Source organism: Monoraphidium neglectum (assembly GCF_000611645.1).
Source record: "Monoraphidium neglectum strain SAG 48.87 unplaced genomic scaffold scaffold02747, whole genome shotgun sequence".
In the NCBI taxonomy this organism is placed as follows: domain Eukaryota; kingdom Viridiplantae; phylum Chlorophyta; class Chlorophyceae; order Sphaeropleales; family Selenastraceae; genus Monoraphidium; species Monoraphidium neglectum.
In genome coordinates, this window is record NW_014010881.1 from 1 (window position 1) to 8241 (window position 8241).

Below are 8241 nucleotides of genomic sequence, written 5' to 3' on the forward strand. Positions count from 1 at the left end.
AGTAACTTATCTATCTACCTATTGCTCTTGCATGGGGAACAAAATGACAACTGACAATTGCAATTGCAACAACTCTCACAACATTTTATTTACAACAACACCCCCATTCATCCCTCCACAATTGCTTCCAAATCCCACTCAGGAACACCCCTTCTTCAGCAGCTTCCAGTTCTCCCACCTGCTATGCGGTGTACACGGGCAGAGCAGGGACATCAATGGCTATAACCTGGTGAGGGAGTCCAGGGCTCTGAACAACAACACCAGGATGGCCTGCTTCACTGGGGTGGCACTGGCTCATGGGGTTAGCCTTCAGGAATTCCCAGCAATTCAGCCAGATGCAGACGACGAGGAGGAGGTGGAAGAGGAGAAACTAGATGGGGTCTTTGAGGGGCAGCTGGCAACTGTGATTCGTGGGGATGTGGTGGATCAGGCAAAGCTTGATCAGGCAAAGGCCTTTTGCAACCTGATCCACGCCCACGGCCCCTGCCTGTTCTGGGACAAGAACTGGGGGGCTGTGCCTGAGTTCATATTCAAGGAAAATGCAGGGGCACTTGCAATTGCTGCAAGTGTGCCAGAGCACCTCAGGGCCAGGGCCAAGGGTGTTTAGGGATTCTCTGTTGTAAGCTGTTGTTTGCATGTTGTCTTCTTTGGATTTTTGTAAATAAAGTTGCTGGGCTTCCCAAGTCAAAACAGAATACTGCAAACAGAATACTGCAAACAGAATACTGCAAACAGAATACTGCAAACAGAATACTGCATGACTTAGGTCAGTCTCTCTAAGTTCAAGTCTGTCTTGGTGGACAGCATCCAATGATGTCTGTTGCAATGTTGGGCGGCAGCGCACGCTGTCCTGGCGTCGCCAGCGGCCAGAGGGCAAAGGCCGAGTCGACAGCGTCATCGTCAGTTCCGGCTGGCATACGTTCGCAGACAGCTCAATGTTTCCTTTTTGCGCTCTCTCGCTCCGATTTTTTGTGCCTAGATCATGTGCGAATCGTGCTGTGCTTTTGAATTGATGAATAGGACCATCAGACTACTAGTACTACCCGAAAGTACGGCGCAAGCATACAAACGCTGTGGTTGCAAATGGAGGCAGCGTCACCAGGTGAGCCAATGGCAGTGTTTGGCCCTCCTGTACACAATGCTCCGCGCATCTGGGTGCCAGCATCATGAACAGCGAAGCAGTGTGTCAGACATGTGCAGTAATATGTGTCAGTTAGTGCCATGACTTGAGCGCTTCGCAACAGCGCACAGCTGTCAAGTGCGCAAGGTTTGACCGCCTCGTTGACTGCATGCACCACATCCGGCGCTGCTGCTATAATTGTGGACCATTCTTGGAATGATTTCATGGGACCCATTTGCATGTTGAGCTCGCATACTTTACTTGAGGCATGACACCACTTCTTTTGTCCCCACGCACGACTAGGCACCAACATCAGCCACACGGGCACTTCCGTCCACCGACGCCCACCACGCTTCCATCACCTCCTGCCCAAACGCCGCCCCCAGCGCCGCCGCCGCCGGCTCGCGCCGCGGGAAGCGCCGCCACGCGGCGTCGAGCGCCGGCGACTCCGCCAGCAGCGCCACCCCAAGGCCGCCAGCCTCGGCCGGCGCCCCCTCCAGCAGCCACCCGCCCAGCGCCGCAGACGCCGCGGCGCCCGCAGCCCTCGCCGCATGGTCTGCACTGGTGGCTGCAGCGCCATGCCCGCCGGCACCAGCCGTGGCTGCGACGGGCTGCTCGACATGTGAGAGCGCCTCGATGCTTGCGGCGCGATCGGCTGCCAGCCACGCGCCCCAAATTGCAGTGCCGTGATCAATGACATCCAGCATCGCCACCCGGCCCTCTGTTCCGCTGTCGACCTTTGCCACAATCCAGGGTGCGGTTGAGGCAGGCGAGCCCAGCCAGAGGGGGATTTGGTGGCAGCGGTGGAAAAGCACACGATGGCGTGATCAAGGCTGAGGGCGCACCGCTGAGCGGGCAGCTAGCGGAAATCTCGCACTGTTCAGCCGGGCGGGTGTGCGCTGTGTGTGCTTGCTCATCTGACCACGGGCGTTTCATCCTCGGCGCCCTCCAAGCAAGTTGTTGGGCGTGGTGGACAGAGCGGCGGGACCCCACAGCATGCAACTGGCCGCGCCCCTCACATTGAAGAGGATCGCGGTGGGTGCAAACGCCCGCACGTGGAACGAGGGCGACACGAAGCGCTCGAACAGCGCGTTCTGCGCGCACGCCGCCTCCAGCCCCGCCCAGGACCAGTTGTTATCCGGGGCTGTGCCAGGCGCGGCGGCGGCGGGCTGCCGGGGCGGGGGTGCCGGCGGGGCGCTGGTGTAGTAGCGATCGATGTAGGCGGGGTAGAGGGCCTGCATATTGGCAACAAGCATGGATGGAGCGTTTTTGCACGCATTGCCTGTCACCTGGCTTGCCTGCATGCCTGTCGACGACGGGCGCGTCAGGCCCTGTTCAGTGCCAGCAAGGGTGCTTGCCGGAATGGCCAGCGGCGAAAGACGACAGCCTCTCATCGCTGTTCGTTGTCCAAGGCTTCCAGCCGCCTGCATCTGTCCACCAACCCAGGTCTGGCGTCCATGCCGCACCCCAGGACCGCTCATTATTGTGCAGCAGCGCACACGAGGCAGCGGTGGAAGACGCCCAGCGGCATTGGACGCCTAACCCAAAAACTATCCCGTCAGCCCACCAGGCTGACCCTAGGTTCCATGTTGAAGTAGAAGAGGATCGGGCGGCCCTCCCCCGCCGGCGCAAAGATCTCCAGCTCCAGGTGCGGCGTGAGCGGCGCGAGGCTGCGCGCGCCGCCCGCGAGCCAGAAGCTGCTCTTTGCGTAGATGCCATGGGGGCCGAGGCCAAAGGACTGGTGGGCCCAGTCAACGAGGGAGCTGCCCGCCAGGGTCTGCGGGGGCATGTCGACAGGGCAGGGGTGTATGCGGTCGATTGGCAGGTCTACCTGTTGACAAATGCGAGCGAAAGCTTTTTGGGGGCGGGGGCGCAGTGTGGGGGTGACTGGGGCATTGGTAGCCCAGACAGCGGGGTCGAGGGGAAGAAGGGCTCAGCACGTGCGCCCAGCCCAGCAGATTAAGCAGCGCTTGCTGTACCTGCGCATGCAACGTCATCAAGCCGTCCTTGCTGCGCCGCAGGAAGCGGCCCGCCGCATCCGAAAACGCTGTGCGCCTGGACCGCAACCGCTCGCCACCCGTATTGGCCAGCTGGCTGGTGACCATGCACAGGAGTTGAGCGTGCGCGTCGATCGCAAATGCTGTGTTGCCGCCGGGGTCTTCGCTCAACGCCCATCCAAACTCGGGCACAGACCGCAGGGAGTCTGTTGGCAATAGAGCATCCTGCGACCTGGCTCCTTCGCCAGCCGGGATCACGGCGGCACGCGCAACATAGAGCCGGCAGTGTCGGCAGCGGGGCAATGATTGGCTGCAACGAGATTGAGAGCTTGACACGAAGCCGTTGCTGCGCTGAAAAGCGATCATGGTCGCGCGGGCTGTCTAATTTCTCGCACAAGCCGAGGATAGGCGGTCGGAACTGCTCAAGCGTGCATCGTTTCAGATACATTCAGAACTTACACTTCATGGGCAGGTCCCTGCATCGGTGTGCACCCAAGGTTGCACGTCGCGAGGCCTCGTCATGCCGCCGTGGCTTCCGATGCTTCGCTGACCCAGCCTGCGGTCGAGTGATCACCATCATGGCAGACAGTTTGTCTTTGCCATTAGTAGCGTAGGCACGTTACGATAGACACAGCCCATGCACCCCAACGGCTGCTGCCTGTAGGATGCCACACAATGGCGGGGGCCATCCGTGCTGGCGGGCAATGCAGCAGTGGATAGGGCAAACTAGGTCCAGCAGATCGCCGTGCGGTGAAGCACCTTTTTGTCATCCTTCTTGAGTCCTTCGCGGATCCAGGCGCTCTTTAACACCTGAGGCCCTGTCAAAACAGCAACAAAGCTGCTGGTCAACAGGTCAAGAGTTGCTTTCTGAGCACCATGCAATGCTCCCCTGCCTGTATCTGCATAAAAAACTTGTAAGATATCAACCATGTATGCAATTTTCGAAGATCTGGCTGAGTTCGGCGTTGCAGGCATGGTGGATTGCAGCAGGGCAACAGCGCCAGCAGGCGTCAAATGCGTCGCCGGCAATAAGGGTTCCCCAGTGCGGGCGCATCACGGCAGGCGACCGCTCGTGTCCTACTACTATACTTGTCTCACGCCACCAGCCTCGCTACGGCCTCATTGGTTCGCCTTTCGCCTGTTCACTGTCCAGGCCGCCGTCTCGTGCTTTGTGCATCGACGCCTGCACCCTCTCCCTCTTTCCTTGCCGCTCAAGCGCCGACACGGCACAGTTTGGCAGCCTCTTGGGCTTGTAGAAACCCGGCCAGCCAAGATGGGTCGCATGCACTCCAAGGGCAAGGGTGAGCCTCCGCGGGCTTAATCATGCCCATGTGCAGTTCTTGAAGCAGTTAGAAGTGTTGCAAGGCGTGTGTGGGTAGCCTGGACGGCTCAGCTTGCCTTGGCGGGCGGGGTCTGATCCAGCACTCTGCTCGCCCACCCACCGCGGTTGTGTGCCTCCCGCGCCGTTCGCTTCGCAGGTATGAGCTCGTCGGCTCTGCCCTACCGCCGCAGCCCGCCCTCGTGGTGCAAGACCACCTCTCAGGAGGTGCGTTGTGTGCAGGAGCAGCGGCGCGCGGCAGCGCGGCGCAGGAGTGGCGGCTGAGCTGATGCAGCCCGCACGGTGGGCTCGTGCTGATATTTGCTGCCAAGCGAGCCGCGGCAGTCTAGAGACAAGTGCTCCGCATCACTGCGTGGGCTCCTGGCACGTCCGGTGCCCTGCAGCAGCAGTGCGCATCCTCTGCCAATCGCGCTCGCCGCGCTGAACACCTACAGGTGACCGAGCACATCTGCAAGCTGGCGCGCAAGGGCATGACCCCCTCGCAGATCGGCGTGCTGCTGCGCGACAGCCACGGCATCCCGCAGGTGCGGCCGGCTCTGGCGGCTGGCTGGCTCGAGGCTTCCGATGTTGACGCGCCGTTGATGTCATGGTCGAGCCGCCGGCTCTGCCCAACACCGCCAGAAGCGCTTCTGTCTGCTGCATCACCTCTGACTGGCACTCAACGCCCCATGTGTCTCCCTTGTATTGCATTACTGTAGGTGCGCTACGTCACCGGCACCAAGGTGCTGCGCCTGCTCAAGGGCCACGGCCTGGCGCCCGAGATCCCCGAGGACCTGTACCACCTCATCAAGAAGGTGCGGCACGCGATCCGGCCGCCATGTGCATACACATGCAGTATCTGGAACACAGCGCGTCGGCTTCACTCCGGGCAGGAGCGGCCGCAGTCTGTTACGCCAAAGCTGACTGGAAAGCCCATGGCTTGCCGCCGATGCGTCAGCGTTTGTGCAGCGTCACAGGAACAACCTCGCGGACATGTTGCCTGCCCTCTCCCCCTCACTGCGCGCCCCTCCAGGCCGTGTCCATGCGCAAGCACATGGAGCGCAACCGCAAGGACAAGGACTCCAAGTTCAGGCTCATCCTGATCGAGAGCCGCATCCACCGCCTGGCGCGCTACTACAAGGTCTGGCCGCACGCCCCACCACAGCCTGCCCCGCCTTGCCCTTTCCCGCACACTGTGGGCGCGCAGCTTACGTGCAGGCCTCTGTTTTCTGGCTCAACGCTGATCATCGCTGTACCCGCATCTCGCGTGCGCTGTTTCCTTCCACTGAACCCCCCCCCCATTTCTCCACCAACGTTGTAATTCTGAGCGCAGAAGGCCAAGAAGCTGCCGCCCACCTTCAAGTACGAGTCCGCCACTGCGTCCACCCTGGTGGCCTAGGCGCCCTCGAATGAGGGCCCTGGTGCCAGTGGTGTGGCTGCTCAGGGTTCTCCCCTGGGGCGCCCCGGTCGCGCGCGCATGCCGCACCCGCGAACCCTCGCGGGTGCGGCGTGCGTGCCGGCTGGGCGCTGCCAGCACCTGGCCGTGTGTGGGGAGACAAGCTCCGCTGTCCGCGCGGCCGCAGTCCCGCGGGTGCACACTGTCAGGTGGGTAGCGCGCGGCGCGCCACAGGGCGTCCGGCGCGGCCCGCTGCGCGCTGCTGTGTTCGCCTCTGGTGATCGCAGCGCGCGGGAGCAGCTGCGTCGGCGCCTGGCAGGGTTCATCCCCGGGCGGCTCCGGTGCTGCAAGCGCTGGGCCACTCCGGAGCCTGCCTGTGGCGCGCTGCGCGGCGCGAGTGCATGGCTGTAGTGGCGTGCCGACGTGCTGCAACGTGTTGCATGCTGCTGCTGAGTGGCTTTGTGTGCAGCGCTGTGCGCGGCATGTTCTACCGAGGCGACCCCTGTATGTGACTCGCTGTAACAGTGCAGACTTCATCGAAGGGCCTAAAGTTTCATGGGCCTGGGTCTGGGGAGCGGGTGCTCTACTGGAGTGCGATTCGGCAGCATCACTGAGGGCAGCCACCTGCGAAGGTTGCTGGCTGCCACAACTTTTCTGATCTGTCAACAATGCGGGCTGCGGGGTTTGACCGCACTGCGGCGTGGCTTTGCAAGTATCAACGCGCCGGGGTGTGAACAGAACAATTGACGACGCCATTGCAGGCGTCGAAAGTATCCAACGTTGCAGGCCGGGCAGCGGCCCCTGCAGTCCTGCACTCTGAAAGCAGGGGCGGCCTCTTGATTGGCGATACAGCAGCTTTTTTGTACGTCACTCAAGCGGGGTAGCACACTACCGCCTTCCACCAAGGCTTACGGCCAGCAGGTGCCGAACGAGCAAAGTGCAGCCGCCGATGCTGTGTTTGAAACAATCGTGAATGTACCTAGTGGCGCTGTTGGTGCAGCCTGGCTGCCTCCTGGGCTGGCTGGACTCTGTAAGCACAGCTTTACAAGTCGCATCACTCGTCCCAGGAGCTCGAGCAAGGTGGCCTTTTTCGCACAAGGGTTTGTGCTCCGCCCAGGACGAGCAGCTACCGACGGGTCCAACGCTCGCGCGCAACTTGCAATGGCCCTCATATGCATCAGTGCATCGCCGTTGCGCTTGCGTTAATCGGACGTACTCCTGCTATTGCGCGTGCTCCGTTCCAGAAAAGTAGCTGCAGATCACCTCGCTGCTGTGCAAAGCGACTCCTTTGATCGCCAGCAGCAGCATGCAAGTGCTGCGCCATTCGGGCCTGCGTCCTGCCCAGGCGCGTAGCGCAAGGCCGCAGGGCAAGCTCACGAGGTCTCTGCCGGTCCGCGTTGCGAGGTGGGGCGAGCTGGTTTGTGCCCCAACACGGCGCCACGCGTTGATTGGATCGCGATAGTTGTCTTTGAGGGAGTGTGCAGGCGATCCGAGAGGTTTTTCTGGAGATCACTCGATGACTGGGCTGCGTAGGGAGTTGCCGGCAGCACAGCGCGTCCCCAACCGCCTCATCAGTCGCTCATTGGTCAGTAACATCATTGTTTGCATTTTACGGGAGCTGCGGCGCGTCCGCCTCATCGAACACGACGCCGCTGGCCGCCTGATGCGCAACACAGTGCAACAGGCGGCCAGCCACCCCGATGGCTCAAACCCCGCCCGCCCCGCCGCCTCCACACGCACAGGTCCATGAAGGTGCAGGCCATTGCGGCGCCGGAGCGCGCAGCGGCCAAGCCCGCAAACCCCGTGGAGAGCGACATCCGCGGCAAGCTCAAGTACCTGCTCGGCAAGGTGGGCTGCCACACCAATGTTGTCCGCCCATACACAGGGGCTCAGATTGCACCCCTTACACAACACAAGGCCGAGACGCGCCCGGCCGCCGGACGGTGGCCAACCGCCCGGCGAGGAGGGGTCGCGGCGGCGGTACCGCGGCGCCATCTCTTGTAAAGGGGAGCTGCGACGCACACGCGACGCGCAGCCGCGCCCGGCAGCGCCCCCACCCGCCCCCGCGCCCTGCCGCCGGCCGCGGGCGCCCTTCGTCACCCTGCCGTGCAACCATTCCCTGCCTGCCAGATCAAGAACTATGATGCCGAGGACCTGTACCGGGGCACCGCCTGGAGCGTGCGCGAGCGGCTCATCGACGCGTTCGAGAACACCCAGGACCACTGGGCGTGAGCACACCGCTGCGCTGCGCCGCGCACGCCGCTGGCGCCGCCGCGCCGCGCGCGTATGCCGCCGTCGTGGGCACGGGTCGTTTGCCGCGGTGGCGGCGGGAGCGGCGGGAGCGGCACCTGCATCGGTCGTTGCTCACAACCGCATGCCCACATGCAGCGTGCCGCCCCTGCCCTACCAC

General features: G+C 62.4%; 4 protein-coding genes across 4 annotated transcripts; 3 read left to right on the forward strand and 1 right to left on the reverse strand.

Moving 5' to 3' along the window:
• Nucleotides 1-265: 265 nt before the first annotated feature.
• MNEG_11445 (hypothetical protein) lies at nt 266-607 on the forward strand (the record flags this gene model as incomplete). The annotated part of the gene is made up of 1 exon (XM_014040080.1): nt 266-607. The coding sequence occupies one exon, from the start codon at nt 266-268 to the stop codon at nt 605-607; it is 342 nt and encodes a 113-aa protein (XP_013895534.1).
• Nucleotides 608-1419: 812 nt separating this feature from the next.
• On the reverse strand, nt 1420-2361 carry MNEG_11446 (hypothetical protein; the record flags this gene model as incomplete). The annotated part of the gene is made up of 2 exons (XM_014040081.1): nt 1420-1857; nt 2140-2361. 2 exons carry the CDS (start codon nt 2359-2361, stop codon nt 1420-1422), a joined length of 660 nt encoding a protein of 219 aa, XP_013895535.1.
• A 2029-nt stretch (nt 2362-4390) lies between these two features.
• Nucleotides 4391-5834, forward strand: MNEG_11447 (40S ribosomal protein S13-2; the record flags this gene model as incomplete). The annotated part of the gene is made up of 6 exons (XM_014040082.1): nt 4391-4418; nt 4596-4663; nt 4891-4980; nt 5155-5250; nt 5469-5576; nt 5769-5834. The coding sequence occupies 6 exons, from the start codon at nt 4391-4393 to the stop codon at nt 5832-5834; spliced, it is 456 nt and encodes a 151-aa protein (XP_013895536.1).
• Nucleotides 5835-7137: 1303 nt separating this feature from the next.
• Nucleotides 7138-8063, forward strand: MNEG_11448 (hypothetical protein; the record flags this gene model as incomplete). Its single annotated transcript, XM_014040083.1, has 3 exons — nt 7138-7235; nt 7574-7679; nt 7962-8063. 3 exons carry the CDS (start codon nt 7138-7140, stop codon nt 8061-8063), a joined length of 306 nt encoding a protein of 101 aa, XP_013895537.1.
• Nucleotides 8064-8241: the final 178 nt, after the last annotated feature.